The sequence below is a fragment of the Podarcis pityusensis genome (genome assembly GCF_964106645.2).
Source record: "Podarcis pityusensis genome assembly, chromosome: 10".
Lineage (NCBI taxonomy): Eukaryota > Metazoa > Chordata > Lepidosauria > Squamata > Lacertidae > Podarcis > Podarcis pityusensis.
This window is the reverse complement of record NC_138035.1, coordinates 33,041,824-33,067,291: the sequence shown is the minus strand read 5'-3', so window position 1 is coordinate 33,067,291 and position 25,468 is coordinate 33,041,824. Positions and strand designations below refer to the sequence as shown.

At 41.0% G+C, this 25,468-nt stretch overlaps 1 protein-coding gene and 1 long non-coding RNA gene across 14 annotated transcripts in view; both read left to right on the top strand.

Moving 5' to 3' along the window:
• LOC308457780 overlaps positions 1 to 25,468 on the top strand; it is a 119,910-nt gene that overhangs the window by 37,396 nt on the left and 57,046 nt on the right. The window lies entirely within an intron of this gene.
• The window catches only part of TCF20 (transcription factor 20), a 200,220-nt gene that overhangs the window by 145,306 nt on the left and 29,446 nt on the right, over positions 1 to 25,468 (top strand). For 11 of the 13 annotated variants that reach the window (XM_080971883.1, XM_080971882.1, XM_080971873.1 and 8 more), the window contains 3 exons: positions 12,873 to 12,966; positions 16,678 to 16,727; positions 20,319 to 20,446. In XM_080971883.1, the coding sequence (XP_080828009.1) occupies positions 12,873 to 12,966; positions 16,678 to 16,727; positions 20,319 to 20,402 (228 nt within the window). In that variant the 3' untranslated portion in view covers positions 20,403 to 20,446. The remainder of the gene's footprint in view (positions 1 to 12,872; positions 12,967 to 16,677; positions 16,728 to 20,318; positions 20,447 to 25,468) is intronic. The other 2 variants (XM_080971877.1, XM_080971876.1) reach the window with 1 other exon arrangement.

The window sequence follows — 25,468 nt, the reverse complement described above, 5'->3', positions numbered from 1 at the left end:
GGTTGTCATTAACTAGAGCAGAGCTTTCCAGACATTTCATGTTAGAGACACAGTTTTTAGACATTCATCATTCTGCGACACAGTAATTCAGTTTTACTAGCAAACCAGAGGTTAAACTACCGTATTTTTCGCACCATAGGACGCACCAGACAATAGGACGCACCTTGTTTTAGAGGGGGGAGAACAAGAAAAAAAAATTCTCCCCCTCTCTGCCCAGCGCCCCTTCAGCGAAGCGGCAGGAGGCACTGCGCAGAGAGGGGGAGAATTTTCCCCCTCTTGTTTTCCCCCTCTAAAACAAGGTGCCGTTTAAGGTGCGTTCAGTTGCCTTCAGGCGGATACCTTGGAAGCCTGGAGAGCGAGAGGGGAAGCCCACCACCAGCCCCAAAGAGCAGGTCGGGGAGCAGCGGAAAGGCGTGCAGCGGAGAGGCTGCTGCCATAGTCGCGGGTCACCTCTCCAGCTGGGAGAGGGTCGCGGGGCTATGGCTTCTTTAGCCCCGCGCGCTCTCTCCCGGCTGGAGAGGTGGCACGCAGCTAAAGAGGCTCCTGCCATAGCCGCGTGTCACCTCTCCAGCCGGGAGAGGGTCGCAGGGCTAAGGCGTCTTCGCTCCATAGGACGCACACACATTTCCCCTTCATTTTTGAAGGGGAAAAAGTGTGTCCTATAGAGCGAAAAATACGGTAACCCCTTTCCAGCCCCAGGAGGTGCATGGGGAGCATTCATGAGACACACCTACACACTGCAGCAGACACACTAATGTGTCGTGACACATAGTTTGGAAAGCTCTGAACTAGGGACTAGTCTAGTTGAGCCTGTAATATGTGTTAAGCTCTGGCTCACTAATGAGGGAACACACAAGAATAGGTGTAGGTAACTAGCTTTCCACATTGGCACCTGAACTCAGGGTAGCAGTCCCCATTTTTGTTATGGATTTAGGTGCAAGGAGATAAGGCATTCCTAACAAACTGAAATACTTGGGAATGATATGAATTCAAGGCACTTGTTTCCTGTTTAACACTGGACAGCTTTATAAAGAAGTAGCCTAGGAGCATAAATGGGGTGAGATTTATGTAATACTGTATAGGGTAGAGCTTCCAATGTCCTAAAGGAAAACTCAAGCATATTATTAAAGGAAAATTCTTATTTAAGAGACAAGTTAATATAAAATTAGTCATATAAGAAAATAGAACAAAGAAAAATGTTAGCTAATATGCTGTCATGGCTCTTAGATATTCACAATTTAGACTGTAGTCTGATATACATGGTTGAAAACAATACAATTTATTTCTTAATGTCCCATAATTTCCTCATACATTGTAAATATTAATGATTACAGCAGAAGAACATGGCATTATTTATTAGAACATGCAGTCTCCCTTACACAGAATCTAGTGAAAAGCAAATTTAGTCTCACAGGGTCAGGGAATTTTCAGATAGAATGACATCATTAACATGTGCTAATCAAAGGGTATTACATTACAGTGGTGTAAGTGATGGGAGTAAATTTCTGTTACCTTTGGGCACTTCTCTGTGGGAATGTCTAGGCTGGCCTCCCAATGGAAGACAATGCTACTGAATCAGATTTGCACACATTAAGAATTCCATCTCTGTATTCCCTGCATTTAACTTAAGGAGACGAAGTGGGCAGGCCTCCCAGTGGAAGGTACTGACTGGTAATTACATTTGTGTTTGTAAAAATAAGCAAAGAGTTCCATATATTTATTTCCTGTGCCTTATCTTAAGGGAAAGGACAATGCAGAAATGTTCCAACCAGCTGGATAAAGTTGGGTTAAAGGTAAAGGTAAAGGTACCCCTGCCCGTACGGGCCAGTCTTGCCAGACTCTAGGGTTGTGCGCTCATCTCACTCTATAGGCCGGGAGCCAGCGCTGTCCGCAGACACTTCCGGGTCACGTGGCCAGCGTGACAAGCTGCATCTGGACTACTACAACTCCCATCAGCCCTGACCATTGGCCATGCTGGCTGGGACAGATGAGATTGTCAGTTTGCAAGCCCCCTCCACAGAGGCTGGCCCCTCTCACAGTTCTCGGAGCTTGCTTACCGGTAACCTCCTCTGGCTGACTTCCCAGACAGACAGGGAGATATTGATAGGCAACATTTTCCCAAGCGTGGGTAAAATGCACACCCCCTCCTCCTGCTTCCGCAGGGGAAAGAAAAGTAGTCAGAAATCTATTTACATGTTTATTTCTGACATTACAGCACTACAGAAAAACACGTCCTTTCAGTTCAGTTCTTCCAGCACGTCTAACAAACTTCCTGAACATGCGCAAACGGAAGGTTTCAAATTACACTCCTCACAGAGCCTTTCCCAGCCTGTGAACTTCCTGGGAAATTCTTCTTTCCCACAGATAGGCGCATCATGTGATGTCAACAATCTGGCTGTTTGCAGCTGCGATGTTTCCATATACTGACAGAGATTTGTAGGCAGTGAGCTGGGGAAAGTTGAATGAGACCTTTCAGCTGATTGGGATCTGCAGGTGTCACTCAAAAAATCATCTGTCTTAGGTGGAAGAATTAAATTTAACAAGATAATTATGGGTGTAGGAATTCATACTCTAATAAAGTGAGGCCTTGTCAAAAAAAAGTTGCAGTGTGTATACTCAGGATCCCAGCCATGTTTCAATTTCCCTCCCCAACTATCAGTAAATTTTGTGTTTGCTGAGCATGCTCAGTCATTTATTTTGTTTGTGGGTGTGGGGTAACCTCACTGGTGCTCATTCTCAGCTATCATGGACATGACATATAAAAACAGGTCCTCAGTGAGACCAGGAAATTACCTGTTCAAAGGAATAAGCCAAACCATGGCTTAATGCAAATATGTAGGCTCCGAAGAGAAGATTGTGGCTGCTTTACTCTTCCCTGGCCATTTTGCTGTTTTGCTTCCCTGTCATCCAGAGAATTCATAGTTTAGCCCTCCTGGACAAATCATAAGCCATAGAATATAGGAAAACCTTGGTTACAGCTTTAAGCTGCAGGGAGCTAAACCATAAGCCCAAATTCCAATGACACACTGAGCCAGGCCACGCACTCACATTTGCCCTAAACCATAGTTTTGCATAGAATGCCATGTGACCCAGGCCAATAAGATGGTGCCCCTCTGTCCTTTTCCAGCCATTTGATTCCATCCCCTGCCCTGCCCTCCATTATTTCACACACACCCTCCCCCGAGTAAGCATGCATTCTGTGAACACTGAGCTAGCTCAACCCTAATTGGGCCACTTTCTTGGGGTTTTGTTCTTTTACAGTTTTTTCCAAAATATGTTTCCGTACTTATGCAAATGTTAATTAGATTACTGCATGTGTGGGTGGTGTGCTTTTGGCTACATAAGCAGCAGCACTAGGGGAGTGGAACTGGAAGTAGCATATAGTATACATGTGGGGCCTTACAAACAAAATTGTGTGTGTGTGTGTGTGTGTGAGAGAGAGAGAGAGAGAGAGAGAGAGACAACGAACTTTCAAAGCAAGAGAGTAAGTGTTGAGTGTCTATATCTCTATATATCTGTGTCATTTCCAGCCACTCCATTCTCCCCACCACCCCAATTTTTCATTTCACACGCCCCTCAACTGCCAACCAGCATTCTGTGGGTATTAAATATGCATAGACCTTATTAGGTTGGTGGGTTTTTAAGGTTTTTTTGTGCCTGGCTGTTGCCATTTTAGTTACATAAGCAGGGAATTGTATAGGAATTAGGCATGATGATGCCTAAAATGGCACCTTGAGCAATCAGTTAGTTACCTGAGACAAGGCAGGCTAATTCCTCTATTCTATCAGAGTAGCAAGGTCAGTGGCAGCCAGGATACCATAACTCCCTGCCAGCACAGATAAGGGAGATGTAATAACTGTGGTGAGTGCAGAGGAACAGAAAGCAAAAGTAAGAAGAGAAGGGAAATCTAGGAGAGTGTTGCAAGAAAATGATTAGATCATTAGATGAAGGGAGAAGCTAATAACCATTAGGAGGGATATTTACAGCTTGTAACACATTGTACTAGTGAGTGTTTAGATAGTTTTTGTATATCAACATACTTTCTTACCACACCAGCTAAAAATAAATATAGAAAAGTTGCAGGCTATGGTTTATATTTTGGGTCAATGGACCGCAATAAAGCTGTGGGTGTGGTTTTATTACTAATCTTACAAAGGCATGTTTGTGTTCAGCCATACCTCTGTTTTCTCCTTTTCTAGAAAATGGGAGTCTCTCTTGCAGAGTTAGAAAGATCTTACATTCAGACATCTTCTAATGTATTTGGTACCTTTTCCTTGCAATGAGGGATGGTTTTACTTGGGGTAGAATACCAGCAGTCAAGTACCAACAATAACAGGCCCTGAGTTTCTTTAATTTCCTGCATTGTGCTTCTCTTTGCCAAATCCAAGGTTTATTGTTACTGAATCTTGATGGATTTATCAGTTATCAGTCTCAGAACACAGAAAATGCATGGTCTCTAAGTAGCCAGTTGACTTTTCTTTGGCTTTTTCTGCTTGGCTTAATACTGAGTTATTTCACTAACAGACAATCAGCTTTTTGGAAATGGGTGAGTGTAGTACTGCTTTTATATATACTGTAAACTTCCTGTTTCGTTAAGGGATTAATTTGGCAACATGTACTCTGATTTTCAGAGAAATTAAAATAGATTTTAAGCATATGAGGCAAGGATCTTGGATGGTAAGTCATGTGATAATTGATGACAGCAATTTCACACATTCAGGTCAACCAGTGATAACTGTAATTATCACATGAATAACATACTATGCAAACTCATGCTATGAAGAAGAATTTCTGGCTCTCAAAGCTTTAGCATTCAGACCTTCCCCTGCAGAAATCAAAGTTTAAATTAATGTATTTTCAGTAGTGCCTTCCAAAACTGCCTTCAGGGAGAATGTGCTGGAACCATCAAGAGGTAAATGTTTCTTCCTGCCTTGCCCCATCCCCTTGCCTGAGACCCTTGAAGGAGGACCTGTTGCTTAAATATTTACTATAGATCTCTCTCATATCTTTCTGGGGACTTCTCTTTGCCTTTTTGGCAGGAACAGGAATGCATTTAGTTTTTAATATTTTTGAAACGTTAAGATTTTGTTCCAAATTTTGTAAAGTCCCCTTTTTTGGTGCTTCAATGTGTTGTTGCCAGGGGGTGGGGTTTTTTTGGCTGGAAGGTGGCATATAAATAGTTACAGTAACAATAACATTAAAGATGGGGCAACAAAGGTATTGACCAATATTCTGTATTTGGGGGATAGCGAGTGAAAGATGGAATACTTCCTTCAAGTAATTTCTCTGTTGATGGAAGGAATAAGAGCAATAGACTGTAGGTCTGGGATATCTGAGACCTGTTGTTCTTTGTCCTGCTCCCAATCCTTGATTAACTTTTAATATTCCAAATCCCAAATGTTACACTCTAAATGTCCAGAGTGTAGAAATAATTGTCCTGGACAACTCTGTTTCCTTATCACTTCAAGAATTTTATGTTCATATCAGTCTATAATTCTGCCATATAGAACCTCTTCATGATATCTATATCTTGTGAATGAACTCAGCACCCCCTCTTTTTTGAAATAAATTCTGCTTTCATGGCCCTTTCCAGATGCCATTTAATGCAGTAGTGTTTCAGCTTGGGGAAAATAGCATTTTATCAGCAGGAGTTAATTGTGGTGGACAAGTCAATAGATGTATGTATGTATGTGCTTCAAATTACAGTTATGCATTGTGTTCTGTAATGCATACCTGTTAAATATATAGCATATGAAGCACTCTAGCTGACTTGCATATTTTGCTACTGAAATGTATTATAAGGAAGAGGCCTGTTAACCAGTTATCTATTCTCTTACTTTTGCCCCCCTTTATGGAGTTCTTGCCAAAGCACTTTCAGTACTTTTAGAGCAGAAAGGCTAAGTCTGATCACAGTGTGAAGTTTCTTTTCTCTGTAGAATCCGTGGCTGTAATACTGTATGCTGTAAGGAGATTCCTAAACCAAAGAAGGGAAAATCCTTGGCTTAATTCAGTGTTTTGCATTTCAAGAAGGTTGCTGCCATCTGCTGTCACTTTAGATGTAGGACAGTTTGTAAAATTAAACATGGATAGATAGGGGGTAGGTGTAATATTATAGGTATTGTATTACAGTTGACTCGCATCTTACATACGGGTTTTGTTCCAGGGATATTGTGTAAAGTTGAAGTCACATATAGTCAAAACAACCCTTAAAAACCAGAAAGTGGCCCGTAAAAACATAGTGCAGCATTTACCGGTGCACAACAAGTGATGTTGTTATCTGCCTGACTTGCTGGGCTCTAGCAGGCTCTTTTGAGGTTGTCTGATCTTGCGAGAGCCTCCCAGAGCCCAGTAAGCACTCTGTGTCTTCTGTGCATTTAATTTGTGCAATTTCAACTGGCCAGTCTTCAACAGCATAAGGTTGAAACTGCACATGTTAAACACATGTAGGTTGCAAGTCAACTGTATTTATTTGTAAAACTTCTATCCCACTTTTCTTTCCTAAAATAAAATCAAAGACAAGTAACAATCCAAGTAATTAAAAGCAATCCAGAAGCACAGTAAAACAACAATAACAATTAGCAATAAACCCAAACCTAAACCAGCAGACAGTAATAACAGCAATACCAGAAATCAAAAGCATAGCAAGGAGTTACAAATTACAGTACCCACTATCAAAAGCTTCCTGTAATAGCCATGTTTTCACCAGGTGGTAATGGGAAAGGCAATCTGACGTTTGCTGTAATGAGTCCCAAAATGTGAATCAATAAGAAACACATTCCAGATTACCAGCCTCTTTCCTCACAGTTTAAAAAGGACTCAGACACACCCTCCAAGAACTCTACTGTTGGTTCCCTAGAGTATCTATTTTGCTCCTCTGCTTTGATTAAGGAACTTCAATTGTATTGGTGTGGTGTTTTTTTTTGTAATAAATCTCAATTGTTAATTGCCTGGGGCATGCAGGTGAAAGTTCACATCTAGCTCAGTTGTTATTGAAATATTGTTTCTGGGAATAATAGGCACTTCCACTCAGAAACCATTACTTTGAAAGATACCCTACAAGCTGAGTAGATTTTTAAAAGTTTCCTAGGAAACATTTGGTTGAAGCATAGGATGAAGGGTTGAGCCTATGCAAGAAGAAATTTGAAACTGTGGAGGCTCCTTAGCATACTCAGAAAAATTGCCTGTTACCTCTAAATAAAAATCTTTGAAAGCCTGTTCACACTTGTTGACTACACTACTCCATCAGGTGATGATTTGAATATGTGAATAAGCCACTACAGATAGAGCACTCATATAAACTCAGATGCTATTATTTCCAGTAGTGTCAGATCGCATACTGAGCAGCGAGTTATTGCGTGCAGTATGACCAGTGAGGGCTTGGCTCATCATTAATTTTGGTGCCCCTTATTGTGTTGAGCATCACAACTCAAATATTACAAAGGTCCTTTGTGGAAATGCATCTCTCTGTTTCTGTACTTTCTCAGTGGTATTGTGTAATGTTGAAAAATTGTTATTAGAGGAATCTTTCTCTAAGTCATTTTTAGTAGACTTGTAGTTCGGCGTAGTGTTAGAGACATAAACAATGTAACAACACATTAGACTCGTTTGGGATCATCAAACCCTTCCTTACCCATGAAGCTGAGCTTAGATAAGCTGTTACATTCCACTTCAGTGTTTCTGATTCTTGCTGTATTGTGGGGTCATGAAGCTAGGTACACAGTGAAAAATGGTTCAGATAGTCTGTTGCCTGGGCAAGCAACAGTCTCCTCAGTGTGTAGTTTGCCTACCACTGCTTCTGCTGACCTCTTCCTGTCATCTTGTATGCCCTTTGGTCTGTTTCACATCTCTAGATGTATCACATTAGAATGACAGCTAATTGTGATGTCATAGTGTTTTTCTTTCTTTATCCACATTAGTATTTAGAAGTACCCCTTAGTAACCAGTGCTTAGCATACTAAGGCAATATTTTTATTTAGTGTGAAGTGGTTCTGTGGTCTTTATAGTTTATGTACATCCTGTTTGCATATTTTTAAAAATTTTGCTACATACGCTGTATTATTTTTTTTAAAAAACCGCATAATTTACTGCTTAGTATAACAAAAGGACAGGTATCGTGTAGAAGGGAGAATTACATTTTTAGCCTGTCAATTCTTTTAGACATATGGGCTCAATTTAAAATGCTGGGTTTGATCTGTAATGCATTTTGTATCTTAGGACCTCCATACCTATTCCTATATGAACCTAATCAGACCTGGATCTGTGTGCTTTCTCTTGAGGGATGTGTGGAGGGTGGCAGCATGAGAACAGGCCATCTCAGTGGTGGCTTCTCATTTGTAGAATGCTCTTCCCAGGGAAGCATGCCTGACACCATCATTGCTTGCTTGTTGGTGCCAAGCTAGATCTATTTACTCAGACCTTTGATTTTTACTTGGGAGGTTAGTGAGTTATGGGTTGTTTTACTTTTTAGTGCTCATCTTTAGGGGAAGGTTAAGATTTGCCCTTTTATAAACACAGTATTAATGTTTTGTTTTTGTTTTTTGCTGTGTTGCTTTATGATACTTATCTCTGTGTAAAAAGCAATGGATAAATAAAATATAACCCATGCATACAGTATATATTTAACTTGTTTAGATCAACAATGTACTGGGTTCCTTCAGGAGGAAGGATGGGATAAACATTGAATGAATAAATGGATATCTGCCTAATTTTTTGTTTCTGTCGCTGCTCCCTAATATGATGGTGTCTAGGTATCTGCTATTGACCCTTTGTGATCCCTTACCCCACATTTTGGTTTTTGGATCAGTTGTAGGTAGTTTGAAGAGGAAGAACTTTCCTCAAGGTACCTGTCAGGATGTATTGAAAGTTGGTACCTGTTGTGCTTGCTGTTCATAGTTAGCCTTGTGAGATTCTCAATTTGCACCACATAATGCTGTTTGATTATGGCTCACTTAGGGCAGAACATTTTAGAGCCATGAAACTGTAGCTCTCTTGTTGCTGTCATAAATTCTGATTGTGGCACAATGTTGCTTGCTTTGCAAAACTTTGAATAGGGCTGGCAGGCTACAGTGTTTGCTACAGTTGTTGCATAGGGATCAAAACCTTTGGCCCCTAGACTATTGGCCATGCTGGTTGGGATTAATAGGCGTTTGAGACCAACAATTTCTGGAAGGTTCCTGACCCCCAGTCTAGTAGTTTCCAAAAAATTAAAAAATAATAATCCAGTTTCCTCACATTTAATTTCAAAAGAAGATTTAAAATAAAAATCATTGCACTGCTGGAGAGACTGCAGACAGTCATGTACCTGTTTTCATATGCAGAGGCGAACTATACAAATTAAGCAGATAAATAAATATGGGGAAAGCAAAATGTTACTTAGAGAAGGATCTGAAATACTTTCCTTGAAACTTGAATTTGTTTTATTCTGGGTTGTTTTATTTCATGTTTTGTGTTGTAAACAACTTTGAGATTTTTTTTCTTTAAAACATAAAGCGGCACAGAAATGAATAATGATGATGATGACGACGATAATGATAATGAATTCCACCACAAAAAATGACTCATAGACATTCCGTTGCGGCGACTGTAACCTAGGTTAAAAGTGCCATTTGGCGATTCGCTTAAATATCTGAGTTTCTAATACTGCATGTTGTTGTCGGCATCTGTCTGTCTCAGGAGTGCCTTTTGGGGTGAAGTCAAACTGTTGGAAGGTTACAGCGCCTGCTGTAGCTGTAGAGACCAATACTGGGTAAAAGGTAACTGGCAGCTACTGGCCATACACACTGTGGATGACTGTAAACAAAAAAAGAGATCATTCCAGTCATAAGGGAAGAACAAGTGTTTTAGAGAACAACATAGATACAACCAGTGCATTTTACTATACATTAGTTATTTGTTTATGTTGTTACATACTGTTTCATTTTTGTTACGAAAGCAAATACTTAAAAAAGAAAGTCTATCCCGGTTGCTGGGATTGATGAAAGAGGTTAGTGCAATGCACAAGCTACCAGGTGGGAGGAAGTCGAAGATAGTTGTCACTCTCAAGTTGTGGTGCTTGGAAATTAAATGTCAAAATCTCTGATATAAGGCAAGGGTTAGGTCGCTTCATTTCTGGAAATGTTCCTTTTCTTTTTGCCAAGATTGTGGAGCCTTGTGCCCTATTCATTCTTGAAAGAAACAGATGGCTTCAGGTCCCAGGAGGTGGAGAAGCTGGAGCTATTATGGTGCTCGTAGACTGGAAAGCAGCAGCATCTGTCAGATTGGAGACTTGTTTGACAGCAGGGAAGCTGGCAGCAGTAGCAGATGAGTTCTGCCGGGCACAGTCGGTGGAGCTATAGTTCAGTAGAAAGTACATTTGTGTAGGTGGTTGAGGGTAATCCTAGTAATCACGCAAATGGGACTTTTATTCCTGAGGCTAATTGCTGCACTGGGGGAGTGATTTTTGGAAGTGACAGCTGGGGAGAGAAGGGTTAGCCTTCCCCAAGTGTCAGCACCCCTGAAAATTGTAAACACCCTCTGTGGTAAACAGGCTCAGAAAAAAGCTCGTATTCATATGAACGGGATCTTTTTTCAAAACCAGAAATTGGTTGGGGGGGGGGAGAAGTAGAGGCAAAGTTTAAATAACTGTGTATTGAGAGTAGAGGGCCTTCAGGCTGAAAAAGCTTTCCCACTCCTGTTCTAATCGACTTTTTTATAATTAATTTTTATTAATTTTCCAATATTTACCCAATATTACCACAGTTTTGCCAGTTATACAGATTTCAATTAATATCAAGATAATTCCAATTATTTCCAAATTTATCCAATTTAATCAAAGTGGTTTCTCATGCTCCTTGATCAGTGTTTTTTATCCAGTTCTTGTATTGCTGCAGTTCATATTTTTATTAACATCTAATTACATTTCAGTTGGAATATTAATCCTTAAGATAACAGCTGCATTTTTAGAGATTACTATTCATGTTAATACCTTATCTAACTTTCCATAGGATTTCAAATGAGGTGCTCTTATTATTTTCCTTTTCTCTGCATGTGTTAGTCTGAATATGTCCAATTATAAAGTCCTTAGCCTTTATCTGCTGTCCCATTCTTGAAATTCCTCCAATTGCTGTGATCTCTCAGCATAGCTGGGGTGGGGCTATTCCTGGGGAATTCTCAAAATATCTCATTAGTTCCCTCCCATCGTGCTTTCATCTTGCTTGGTGTTTCTGGACAATAACATAATCCAACAGTCCACTCTTTCTCACTACTCAATCACCATCTAGAAATTTTCACAGCCCAAGAAAGAGGGATCCAGCTTCCGCTGCAGGGGATCATGGAGTACTTTCATTTCAATTAATGACCATCAGAGTCTCCATGGCTCCAAATTCCTTTCATCTTTACAACTGCATTTTGGCCAAAGTCCACTTAAGTTGTATCTCTTATCTGTTGTTTTTAAAGGGGGGGGGGTAGAGATGGTATCCACTCTAATTTTCCAAGATAATCAATTCCAGTATTAGAGCTGTCCCCATCTCTTTAAACCACACACAGCTAACTGTTCTTTTAATCACTAGTTTTATTTCATACTGCAGTCCAACTTCATTTTGTATCTTTAAAATTTTATGTCTGGAGAGGGTTGCCGAATCATTAATAAGGAAACTCAAAGTAAACAGGAAACTGGAGGCTTCCCTCTCCGCTATCTACCGCCCACACCGAATAAAATCTCTTTCTCAGTTCCAAATCTCAGATCAATGCAGCTGGGTAATTCCGCAGTTCTGATGACAACATCTTCTCTCAGAGCGTGCCTGACTTTAAAGCCAATTAAAAATCCAGTTAGCAGAAGAACCTCTGCTTCTTAATGGGGACGTGGGAGGGTTTTCACCAGACGAATTGCTTTTACACTCAGTGCCTCCCTGCCCTCTGCTTTCCATGCTGGAGCGAGAGCCAGGTACTGAGACGGACTGCGAGTTAATCCCATTCCTCCCTTTCCTGGGAGGAATTTCCAAGAATGATTTACCCTCTACCACTCTTGTTTTTCCCCGCCTTCAATCCCTGCAATGTTGTGGGGGCTGCCTCCATTAAGGCAGATCGGAACCAGAAACCCGCTAATGGACGTAGAGATGTAGTTCTTACAATAATGTGAGCAAGGGATGAGGACAAGGACACCAAATACTAGGAGCCCAGGTCACTCTAGCTCCCCCAATAAAACATTTGAGGGGGCAAGTTAATGGGCATTGAACCTTCATTGTGAAAGTGCATCAAAGGAACACAGCTGCTGCCTGGCACTGGCTCACACGCTCCCCAGCTACACTCCCTCTCCTGCCTACCGCCACTCTGTTGCCAGGCTTGGGGGCAGGGACTGATGCCAAAGGAGGTAAATGGACTGTGTGTGTCGTGTCTTGTGATTAGAGAGGCTGCAAAGCCTAAGGTGCATAGGATCGGGGCGGGGCCTTACCTACCCACCCTCCAATATTTTATGCAAGTTGGTGCCCCTGGATGAGACAAATAAAGTGCTAGGTAAACAAGCACACAAACAGTATTGTGAGAAGATAGTGTGTCAGAATGAATAATCATCCATGTGTTTGCAGTATTTACAAATACTTATTATTAAATAATGCCCAGTTGAAAACTTTTAGGCATCGAGGGCGTTAGGCTATAGGGCTTGGGAATAGGAGAAGCTGTGAGCTGTGGACAACTGAGTAAGGTTGACACAGTTTCTGATATTGCCCTTGTTCATTTTACACCAGTAGTTGGAAAAGTGTGGTGTCAAATTTATTAAATAATCCTAGACAAAAGAATTAAGCAAATGAAGCCTTTTGTAGCTGTGTGTTTGGGTGTCTGTAAAACAGTGGCACAAGATTTGTATACGAGTTAGTGTTCTATCTTTCCATTTCTTTCAGAAATGTTCTCATTGCCAGGAGCCAGGAGCCACCCTAGGCTGCTACAACAAAGGCTGCTCTTTCCGATATCATTATCCGTGTGCCATTGATGCAGGTAAGAACAAGGAAATGATTTTGGAATGACTGTTCACTGGTTTGATCTAGAAGACTTTATAAGAGAGGCATCGTGAAAATCACTAACCACTTAAAAGTAACCTGTGAGAACTGAATGCGGCACCATTATATAATAAATCACAACACATTATGGAAAAAGAATTTGCTTCAAATACCAGATTTTATGTTTACAAGTGTCAACCACAAGACAAATATTTACTAATGCAGAGTTTAAAACCTGTTTCCTCTTGGAAAATAATTAGGACTTCTGCCAAAGTATGCTAAAAGTAGAACAGAAAGGATGATTTGTGTGGTTTCTGCCTTTCCTCATTTGAAGGAGTGAATTGAATTATAGTACCTGCTTCCTCTATTAGTATAATTAGATGTAATCATAAGACATTTGGAGTGCCAGAGATTGTCAAGAGACTAAAATTGCAGACCAGTGAATGGAGTTGATACCAGAGAGGATAGCTATTGTTGAGCTGCAAAGCACTTCAGAGCATTTGCTGTAACAACATGCTTGTGTGTTGTTACATTCTTTTTACTGTCATATAAAAATCTTACTTGAAGAATCTTTTGTGTTAGCATATCCTTGTACAGTGGTGCCTCGCAAGACGAAATTAATTCGTTCCGCAAGTTTTTTCGTCTTGTGGTTTTTTTCGTCTTGCGAAGCACGGTGTCGGAAAAGTTTTGGAAAAGCTTCAAAAATCACCAAAGTCTTCAAAAACCTCAAAAAAGGCTACCACACCGCGTGCTGTGAGTTGCTCCTCGAAGTCAAGTCACAACTGTATTAACGGTTTTAAGAAAAAGGAAACAAACTTGCAAGACGTTTCCGTCTTGCGAAGCAAGCCCATAGGGAAAATCGTCTTGCGAAGCAACTCAAAAAACCAAAAACCCTTTCGTTTTGCGAGTTTTCCGTCTTGCGAGGCATTCGTCTTGCGAGGTACCACTGTATAGTGTGCCTTTCATGTGAGTCGGCTCTTATGCTAGATACTTTTGGATGTGCATGTGTTGGAGCTTTTTCTTTGGATTTTGTGGAGCATATGAGACTGGTGCCTGTTTCCCATACTGGTATTTCAACAACATGGAGTTGCTTCTGCTTATAATCCTGACATGACTAAATAAAACTACCTTCTAAGAAAGACATTGAATGCTGCTGAGTCAGCCTTCTATTTTTGGCCTCTCTTAACTTTCAGTAACATAGACAGGAATAGTCTTACTACTGTCGACTGCCTCTGACATAAGAGTGGGAAAATTAAAGAAGAGTACAGATATTAGTAGTTGCTAGTTAGTATGGTCAAAAGTACAGTATGTACATTTCATAGGATGCTGTGGATCTAGATGATTAAAAACTGAGATGAAACATTGTGAATGAGACTGAGACTTGTATGTCTTCCTGCAGTATAGATGCTGTACTTGGTTCTTTAAGAAAACAGAACAAAATTTTGCAGCTGAATTAATTCTGTGCAAGGAAGTAAGAATTGTACCCCTCCCACCACTAACTGCTGGAAAATTTACCAAGCCCCTCTCCTTCCTGTTTTTCTTCTCCACCCCTCTGAAGGTTGTTTCGTTTTGTTTTTGTTTTTAAAACTTGCTTGGTTCCTGTCACAATGAGTCAAAATTAGCCAGTACCAACTAAGCATGAAGAAAATGTGTGGGATCTTTGCTTCTTGACAACACACATTTATTTATTTGGTTTTCCTTTGTTGTCTGGAGTTTAGAATATTAATGGAGTTTGGAATATTGAGGTCTACCTGGCCTGTAGGAAGGGAAGCAGCAGCCGAGAGTGAGGTTCTGCCAGTTCCACATGCTTCTTCTCTCACCAGCCAAGCTGGGCCTAGCCTCCTACTCTTTAACAGTGGTCATCCATTTTATATGCCCTGTGAGATAGAGAAGCAGCAGCACCTCCCCTCACCATTGTTTTCACCTGCTAGGTTGCCCCCACCCTCAACAAAAATAACTTTTGGAACCAACTCTCTATGAGGAAGAGCAGCAGAATTCTCTTCAGACTGAAGCATAAACAACATTACCCTGGAATATACAGTAACAAGCCAACTTCATAACCCATGTTTTCAGTTGGCATTTTTTGAAACTGACGAGCAGAGCTTTCCAAACTGTATGTCACGACACGTTAGTTTGTCGGCTGCAGTGTGTAGGTGTGTCGCACAAACACTCCCTGCACTCTTCCTGGGGCTGGAATTGGTTAGTTTAACCTTTGGTTAAATTGAATTACTGTGTTGCAGAATGATGCATTTCCAAAAAGTGTGTCACCAACTTGAAAACTTTGGAAAGCTCTGCACTAGAGTATATTATAAACCGCAGTCCCTGTTCCTGAGAATACCACCAGCCCAAGATTCATTGAAAGCAAAAGCAAATGTCTTCATGCCGTGTAGGAAGAGGAGTGGGGGGAACATGAGACCAGGGCTTGCTTGGGATTTTACCAGCTTGTACATGTCATCGTAAACCAGCCTTCCCTGCTGTTTGGAACTGAATTGGGAATTGGGAGTCTAAAACATCTGGAGGGCACCAAGTTGGAAGGCTGCAATAAACAGTGTTTTCATGTTATGTATGAATGTGGCCCATATGCTTTGAATTGCAGGTGGGATAAATGCTTGTCTTAGAGAACTACACAGAATTGTTTTAGCCTTCTTTAAGCTTCTTTTTATGCGGCTCAGAGCTTTCAATGTGGAACACTGACATACCCCTTGCAGCAAAGGAAACTGAGCCAAAATCAGAGAGAGAACAGTTTTTTCCTTGTTAGTCTCATGCTGACTGTTATAACATTTCCAGCAGATTGTAGCAGGAGGAGGATATGGTTATAGCACATATTTAAGATTATTTCAAATTAGCATGCTTTTATTTACCACCATGGGAGTCACATGGAGGTTGTAAGGAATTGTGGGGACTGGATCCATTAATGGTTTTCTGAAAACATACTATCTTGATGAAGCAGCTGAAATTTGACACCCTCCCCCTAAAAAAAGATAGTTAAAAGAATGTAGGGTGCAGCAGGATCACATGTCTGAAGCTTGAACTGAAAGTATACCCCGAGGAAGAATGCCCATAAACAAGTAGTTTTTTAATCAAAATTTATTGGTGAGCATGGAATCAATCTGTTAAAGAGCCTCTGTATTGACTTAAGAGTTTTGAAAAAAGTGTTTGTAGCATGTTCTTTACCTGAACAACTTCATGTTACAAGGGGAGATAAGTAGGCATACAGTGGCACCTCGGGTTACAGACGCTTCAGGTTACACATTTTCAGGTTGTGCACCACGCTGAACCTGAAAGTACTGGAATGGGTTACTTCCGGGTTTCGTTGCTTGCGCATGCTCAGAAGCGCTAAATCACGCTTTGCACAGAAGCGCCGAATCGCAACCCACGCAGCCGCAGCACTGCGGGTTGCGAACGTGCCTCCTGCACGGATCACGTTCGCAACCCGAGGTTCCACTGTATTCCTAGGAATGTGAGTTTGCTAAGACTTTTGAGTACATGATTACAGTGTGCTTGCAGGCACCCATCTCTCCTTCAGACATTAGTGGTTACTACATTGTGAGCACCTTTTTCATATTACGAAAAAATGATCTATAATTGGAGATAAAGAAGCAAACATAACACTTTTGTTAGCAGTGTGGTTTAAAATCACTTCATGCTGGGTTTGGAGTTGGTGGCTATTTTCAGAATATTTTTTACCTTTTGTTTTCTTCTCTTTTAGATTGTTTACTAAACGAAGAGAATTTCTCAGTGAGGTGCCCCAAGCACAAGGTAATAAAGTTGTTATCAATTTGCTGCCATTTGCTACATAGGTCTCATCACAGTTTATTTTTAGACATTTTGTTTCTGGGCAATGCTTTCTAAATATACTCTTTGGCATCTCTTTCTATATAGTGTGTGTGTGTGTGTGTGTGTGTGTGTGTGTTTCCATTTCCTGTGGGATGGCATGGTCAGAAAATATGAGTCTTCATATTTTCTTTATTCTGTGGAATTAGTTTATTTTAATCTGGATTCTGTTCATTCTATGAAAGATAGCTTCATTGCATAGCTTTTGTACTGATTTTTTTTCTTTGGCTGTAGCTATTCAGTAAATGTTCTGTTAAAAGTTGTTGTCTGCAAATAGTCTGAGAAAAAGAAGTTTCGAAATGGATGGGAAGCTGATTGGAAACTTCCTTTCATCAATTGATTTGTTGGAGATGGGTTGGCATTATTTGCTGTGCTGGACACAATTGGCCAGCTAATTCTTGTCTACTTGTTCAACCTCTGGTTATATTGTTAAAGCACCAATTTGTAAAATAACCATAATGTACTTTTCTGTATATAGCTAAGCAATATAAAGTTGGATGATAATTTATAACATGCAGACATGGTTGAGCCTCTGCTTGCTGAATGATGCTTTATGATGTGTAAAGGTGTATTTGGGATACCCCCCCTTGTTTCTCTATTCAAAAACAGTACAGAACAAGGAATGTGGAGCTATCTGAAGATCAGCTATCTATCTCTGTGAAAGGAAGCTATAAAATTTTTTGAGCGTAAACTTAATTTGCCAAAGTAGCTGCTTTGTTAAATAGTTATATTAGAAATACAGATATTTTCAAGTTCACAGGTCATGTTGGATTAAGACTTCTGGAAACAGCCAAACCTCAGATAACTGAATAAAAACTGCACATCATATTATGTCTTCACAGTTATTTAGGTTATATTGGATAATGTTGACCGCTTGCAAAAAAAACCCCATGTTTTTGCTCACTAAATGTACCAAATTGTATAGAACAAGATTAGTCTTTAAGGAGCAAAAATTACCAGAGTTCAGGAGAGAATACCAACATAAACAAACAGAGGCATCATTGCTAATTTATGTGAGAAATGAGCATTCAGCCACCAAATTGTTGATTCTAGTCATTAAAGCCTTTTGTTGTTGTTGTTGCATATATTTGTTCTAATATTTATACTCTGCCTTTTGATTCATGAATCCATGAGCAGCTTATAAAACTGGTAAGAACCACAATGCAGGTTAAGAACAATACAGTATCACAACACCAAAAAATAGCAATACCAAACAAACAAACAAACAACCAACCAACAGGATATGGCTCTTCCCTTGATAAATATGTCACTGACAGTCACTCCTCTGATCCAAATGTTCTTTTGTGTATCAGAAATTGGGCATATGCTGTGGAATTGCATTGAACTTTCTGTGTACCATGTTTGCCTTGTCTGTATGGTACTGATAAATGGGTCCAGGAACCTTTTTGGAATGAATAAATATTGTTTCCTCATTTCTAAATTTTTCAGATAAGTTTATGTATGCTCTGTAAAAAGCAAAGATGTGCCACGAGAAACTAAATTCTGCAACCTGTAGTACTGGGCAAATTGTAGAGTTGGAAGGGACCACAAGGGACATCTAGTCCAACCCTCTGCAGTGCAGGAATCATTTGCCGAGTATGGGGCTCGAACCCAATTATTCAGGGTCCTGAAACTTCATCCCCCAATCTCCTGTAGACTCTTTCTAACATTGGAGAATCCACCAGGCATTGTGGGTGCACACACTGTTCAAGTTGATCTGCATAACCATAAAGCCTAGGAGATGTTTTACTAAAAATAAAATTAAGTATGTGACTCTCAATGTACTGAACACAGTATATCTATTTTTGCTATTTTCCTGCGATTCTGGAATATGTACAACATTGTTTAGAAACTGTGTTGTGTTTCAATAGAAGACAAAGACTTCCGCTCTCTAAGAAGTGACCCATGTATTAAAAAGTGGTTGTTTTAGAATTAATTGAGATATAGCAAGAAGTAACGCTTTTAATTTGGAAAGAAGAGTACTTCTAGATATGTTACTTGTTTTGTAGTATTAACTCCTCTTTTCTGTTGTAAGTTGATTCTTTTAGTTAAGATAATGAAAAACAGATAATAATCTATTTCAACATCCACAAGGTAAAAAAAAGCTTAAGTTTGACATTTCTGATCAGTGGTTAAAAACATCTGACATCAGGGAGCAAAAATCTTTCACAAAATGTCCTTTCAGAACACTTAAGGAAGAAGCTGTAAAAACCTTCTTGTTGCTCAGCTGGAAAGCTTTGTGATTATGGAGCACAGCTCAACTTTCTTGCTAAACTGCTTACCGTATTTTTCACACCATAGGACGCACTTTTTCTCTCCTAAAAAGCAAGGGAAAATGTGTGTGCGTCCTATGGAGCGAATGCAGGGGGGAGGCAGGTGGGAAAAGCCCTCAAGAGCCGCACACAAGCTTCGTGCGCTCTTGCGGGCTTTTCTCCAGGAGGGAGAAGGGACTGACTGGCCGCATCAGTCCCTTCTCCCTCCTGGGGGAAAAGCCCCCAAGAGCGGCGCCCTCTTTAAAGGCTGTGCGGCTCCTGCAGGCTTTTCTACGAGGTGGGGGAATCCCCCCACCTCCCAGAAAAGCCAGGAGAAGCCGCGCAGCCCCTTTAAAGAGCGCGCGGCTTCTGCTTGAGGTGGGGGAAGCTGCAGCAGATTCCCTCCTCCCAGGCTCCCTTTGAAGCGGCAATGTGGGAGGGGAGCAGCTTACACTCGTGTAAGCAGCTCCTCTCCCACTTTCCTTCTTCAAAGCAACTACGGAGGAGGGAAGGAAGGGGACCATGGATCCTCCACTGCTTGCGGCTGCAGTGGATTCCCTCCTCCCGGGCTCCCTATGAAGCAGCAAAGTGGGAGAGGAGCAGCTTACACTCATGTAAGCAGCTCCTCTCCCACTTTCCTGCTTCAAAGTGGAGGGAATCCACTGCAGTTGCGAGCAGAGGATCCATGGCTCCGCTTCCTTCCCTGGAAGCAGGGTGCGGGGGTGCAGGGGGAAAGAGGGCAGGAAATAGATGCCGGGCAGGAAGACACAACCACACTTTGACCACTGAAAGTCCACCCCAGCCTCCCCAGATTTCCACTGAGACGGCCAGGCTAATCTCGATGGCCATAAGTCAGGCTCAGCATTATTAACTGGACTTAGATAACCCATGGTTCCCCTTCCTACCCTCCTCTGAGGCTCAATTTAAAGCAGCAAAGCGGACAGGATCCGCCCGCTTTGCTGCTTTAAATAGTTTAGTACAACATTTGATTCAGAATATTTTTTTCCGTATTTTCCTCCTCTAAAAACTAGGTGCGCCCTATGGTCAGGTGCGCCCTATGGAGGGAAAAATACGGTATTTCTTTCCTCCCAAAAGTTCCAAATGCTGTGGTGCAGAAATCCTGTCTGAAAGATCTGTTTGGTTCTCGTACTGATGCTCCTTTCTCTCTTTCATTCTCCACATGTTCCATCTTCCTTCTCATCTGCCTCTCTCCTTTTTATCTTCTCTTTCCCCCTCATCTTCTTCTTGGCATACTGGACATTAGCCCCTCCTCCCTTGCTCTCTTCCCTCCTTGCAGAACAAGATGGTGAAAGGCAGCCTCAGCACAGAGCAGTCGGAGCGGGGGTGAGGGGGGAAGTGTGTTCGTGGGAATGAAAATAAAAGCAAGCACAGGTGAGTTGAGGGAAGGATGCCACTTTCTCTCCAGCCCGAGGGAGAAACAGGTGGTGATATTGCTATGCAAAGATTTTAACTTTGACTCCTATTTACTTGTATTTTCATACTAAGCTTGCCACTTCACCAATGAAGGGCAGAACTGGGGAGAAGCCCTTTTCTGCTGTATCCTAATGGACTTCCCATGTATCACCTGTTTGTCTATTTATGTAAACACAGAAGCTTGGGTGTTTTATATATCATCATTTGATGGGTAACTCTCATATTTCACTTAGATTCCCATTTTCTGAGCTCCAGTAAGTCAAGATCAGTTGCCTGCCTGACAGCCTGGTACAAGTGCCTAGAGGAAAAGGCAGTGATTAACTCTGCGTAGCATCATAATCATAACATACTTTCAGTGTTCTGGAAAAAGCCAAGAGAGAGAGAGCTGTCTTTCTGAGCTCAGCAGAAGCAATCAGAACATTCTGAGGGACACAGACTCAGATAGTCTAATGATGGTTTTTCTTTGCCCTCCCAGTCCATGCCAGATACACACTGGGATGATGTTCCAGGGCAGATCCTTTTATCCTTTTGGCTGAGAAATCCACAGGAAGCCTGGAACAGACTTACATGTGATTGTGTGTGTGTGTGTCTGAGGGAGGGGGGGGGAGAGAGTGCATCTGCCTGGCTTCCCTGCTTCTTTCAACCGTGTTACTCTGTTTCTTTCCCCCTCTGCCGTGTTGTTACCACTATCTACTCTCCCCCACCTCTTCATGCTGTGAGGGTATTGCAAATACCTGTCCAAGCCCTGGACAAGGCCTCTATAATGCTGCTTTGTTTGTCATAATGAAGCCAGTAAGCCAGTCGCTCTTTAAAGCTAGAACGCGGGTGTATGTATGCATATACATACGCAGTTACTATAACAGTCCAGCTCTGCTCAGCGCTGCCCCCATGGCAGTGAGAATGCACCTCTCCCCCTGGAGGCCATTGTTATTCCCCACAGACAACCAGCTTGAGTGCTGAGTTGCAAGGCTCATCCACATGGAATGAGTTTTTCATCTCAAGATAGTTTTTTTTTACCGGTATCCTCATATTGAAATCACTCCTACCACGATATTGTTATATTTGCATATCTTGGTATGTTTTTAGTTCTTGTGGATGTGGGTGTGGAGATAATGCAGGCCTGTTGTCCACATTTTGTAGACAGTGAAACCAAGATGCTAACATTCAATGAGTTCTTCCAAAAGACACACAAAAATGGTAATCTAAAAATAGGGCAGAGGTATCTATGTTTTCCTCATAGAGTTTTAAAAAGCAATTTACACCACAGGGAGCTTGTTGAAAATTAGCATTGAACATTCATTCTCTGATTACTATTTCATTGTGTCTTGTCATGTTTGAATTGGGGCATGAACATTTATTTAGCTGTAAGTGGATTCAATAGACAATCCTATATGAACAGATTTAGCTTTATGAACTGAGATTTCCCTTAATAGGTGGTTCAGTTAGGATGGCTTTCAAAGGAATTATTCACGGAATAATGGAGATATCTTCAGTGTACAGGAACTATGCCATCATTAGTATCTTTATCATTACAGAATGGGAATGCACACTTTATAAACTATTGATGAGTTAGCTGGTTTGCTGAAGTCCCTGTCTCTTATTGGTCTTTATTGGTCTTTCTTTCTCCCTTACCTATTCGCGAACATTTTGTGAGTTTGAACAAGTTCTGCTCACCTTATTTTGCTTACATGCAAGACGGTACATGTATAAGTTGGAATTGTGTCACTTTGACCCGTGCCACTTCTTTCTCACCATTTAGAAATTATTTGCACACAGCATTGTTTGTTTTTTCCTTTGTTTTTAAGCATTGCTTGAAATCCGTGTGTTTGCTCTGTGAATAGGCTTTGTTGATACTTTATGAAGTGAATGTTTTAACAGAGCAGATTTTTTTTATTTATAAGATTTGTTATTACTGCAGGCAATCCAGGGCAAGGCACAAAACAATACTATAATATCAACCCATTTGAACTATCAGGAGAACTGCCTATAGAACTGCCTAATACCTGAAGAGTAGTGCACAAAATGCTGTGTCATTTACAATGGTTTGGCTATGTGCCTTCTTCCTGGTGCAGTGAAGGCCCCTGAAAGCAATACATAAAGGCTATCCTGGTCACACAGAGATGGAATGTCTCCACCTGTTTCTTTCTGAGCTGGTTGCTCCAGTAGTTCTGCAACATTTCTGAGGCATGAAGATAAACTGTGAATGAATCTAGTGATCTGCATTGTCTCCAGGAATTAGAAGAGAGCAGAGCACAAAGGAGAAGTGTTGTGTGTCTTGTTGCCTGTCTCTGAGTTTCTGGTTTAGTGCTCTGGCTTGTTTCCAGGTAAGGGCAGGCCTCCCGTATACAAAAGCCTGAGGCAGGAGTCTCCCAGCTCTTTCTAAAGAAACCTATAATGGATTATGAATGCCAATCATTTGCTTTTAATATTTTTGGGAATATCTCTTTTCAGTTAATTGTCTCATGTCCATTTACACTTTAACTGTTCACCTGGGTCTTTTTTGATATCAGAAAAATATGCCTACTTCGTAAATAATTTGGGGGAGGTGGCTCCTTTTGAGTTATAGGTGTCCTAGATCTGTGACTGGCAGTAGAGAATGGGTTAAAAGGTAAAGGACCCCTGACAGTTAAGTCCAGTCGCGAACGTCTCTGGGGTTGTGACGCTTGCTTTACTAGCTGAGGGAGCTGACGTTTGTCCGCAGACAGTTTTTCCGGGTCATATGGCCAGCTGCTTCTGGCAAAACCAGAGCAGCGCACAGAAATGCCATTTACCTTCCCGCCGGAGCGGTACCTATTTATCTACTTGCAATTTGATGTGCTTTCGAACTGCTAGGTTGGCAGGAGCTGGGACCGAGCAACGGGAGCTCACCTCATTGTGGGGATTCGAACCGCCGACCTTCCGATCGGCAAGCCCTAGGCTCAGTGGTTTAGACCACAGTGCCACCCACGTACATTGGTTACTTTCTCCTGTTGATTCATCAAAATAGTGAAATTAGTTATGATGTGCTTCCATAAGCAGTGGAGGGTAGTTCCACTGTCAGTTAACTTGTAACAGGGCAGTATATGCAAGAACAGCTATGTTTCTAATTATGAGACTTCAACTTATACATTTTGGAATTCTCTGGCTTCCCACTTCTAGGAAGTTAAATCATTGGATCCTAGTTTCATATCCTGGTTAGTAAACAAATTAAGCCAGTTTTCTGACTTATATCTAATGGAAAACCTTGGATTTAAAAGTCCACCATAGAAGTGTTGAAGCCAGCATGTAAGGGGATGGGAGAAGTACGTGAGTATGATACTTCTTCTTGGCTAAGATTGTTACTTTCAAAAGAGCCTTTTACCTACAACTCTGCTTCAACATATTTTATAATTTTTTTAAGGATTTCTATGCTGTCCAAATAAATCCAGGGCATTGTGCATCATATGCCAGTTATAATACAGTATGACAGAAATACCAACAACATAAAACAAGGTGGCAATAAGATCACAAATAATTGTTGAGGCATTATATACATTTTCAAAATGCCTGGATTAATAAAAATGCCTTAAACTGGCATGTAACAGTATGCACAATAGCTGCCAGACATGCCTCTTTAGGGAGGGCAATTCTCTAAGATACCTATCCTTAGACTCCTCTCCCTGCATCCTACCTCTGAACAGATTTCAGTCAAGATGTGATATGGGCTGATGTTGGTTTTTATTTTTACTTAACTATTTGTATGTAGTATGTTTCCACCTTGATTTTCTTGGTAAAAGAGAAATAGTACATAAAATTGAAAATAAAATGGCTGGTATATTTGGGGAGGATGGTTGGAAGGGCGGGTGCTGTTACTTTTTGAATGCATGTGAAGGTTGGAATGGGGATTCTTACATGCTTTAGCAATATAGATTCAAAAGGTAAATTCATCTAGAACAGAAGGGTGTGAGTTTGTGTATTTGGCATTGCTAAGTCTAGAGTTTATTTGTCTGCAGGCTAGGGGAAATTAAGGGGTTACCATACCTTCAGTGCCACAGCACTTGTGGCCTGTTACACCCAGAAGCATTTGTCTGACTGTAAAGCTTATCCGTGATGATACAGCATTGAGAATATGCTTGTTGGTAATACTTGCTAGACGAAATCTCCAGGCTCTGCATGCCTTCATCTGCACTAAAGGTTGTGCCCTTCTGGAACTCATTCCCGGTCCTGCTTCCTTCTGGAAGAAGAGTAGGTTCAAGAGCCAAAAGAACAATAAATGCTGCTGGACTCAGTACTGGAGAATTGTGTTTGCTTCTCTTCCTGTCCACATGATAGCAGAGCCAGATTTTGCAGTGGCAGGGCTATGTGTTCTCATGGATCAGCCAGATGTGTTCTCGTTAGTTGCCAGTTTTTCAGATTTCCCAGCTCTTTCTATGAAAGCGCAAATATGTATCTGTCATGAAAATTTGTAACACACAGGATTTCTCCCAGTTCTATTCGCCTTGTCCCAGCCATTCATTTCTGCCTCTCCAAGGATCAGTAAACAGTAATAATGCTTTTTACTGCCACAAGACTTCATGCCATTAAAAAGAAAAAAGAAAAAGGCCCCACCCCAAATATCAAGATTGGACAGCAGAAGCAAAGTGGATGGCTAAGGGCAAGCAGAGAGTTAAAAACTAAGGCAAAGTTTTACAACTGGAAAAAAAAAAAGATTCCTTTAAAGGAATTAAAATGCATTCCATGTTGAAGAAATGTATTTATTTATTAAATATCTACACCGCTTTATATTTTTAAGAAAAATCTCAAAGCCGTTTACAGCATATTAAATCAATAAAACAAAAATAAAACAATCTGAAGAAAATCAAATATAGAGTATACAGTCAAAGCAACATAACAGAAAACTAAAATATTATCTTAAAGGTTTCAAAATAAAACATTACAAAGGATGTCAACTACAGAATACATATTTAACATAGTAGGGCTGGGTGAGTCTGGGCCCCACCTCCTAGACCAGGTGGAATGGGC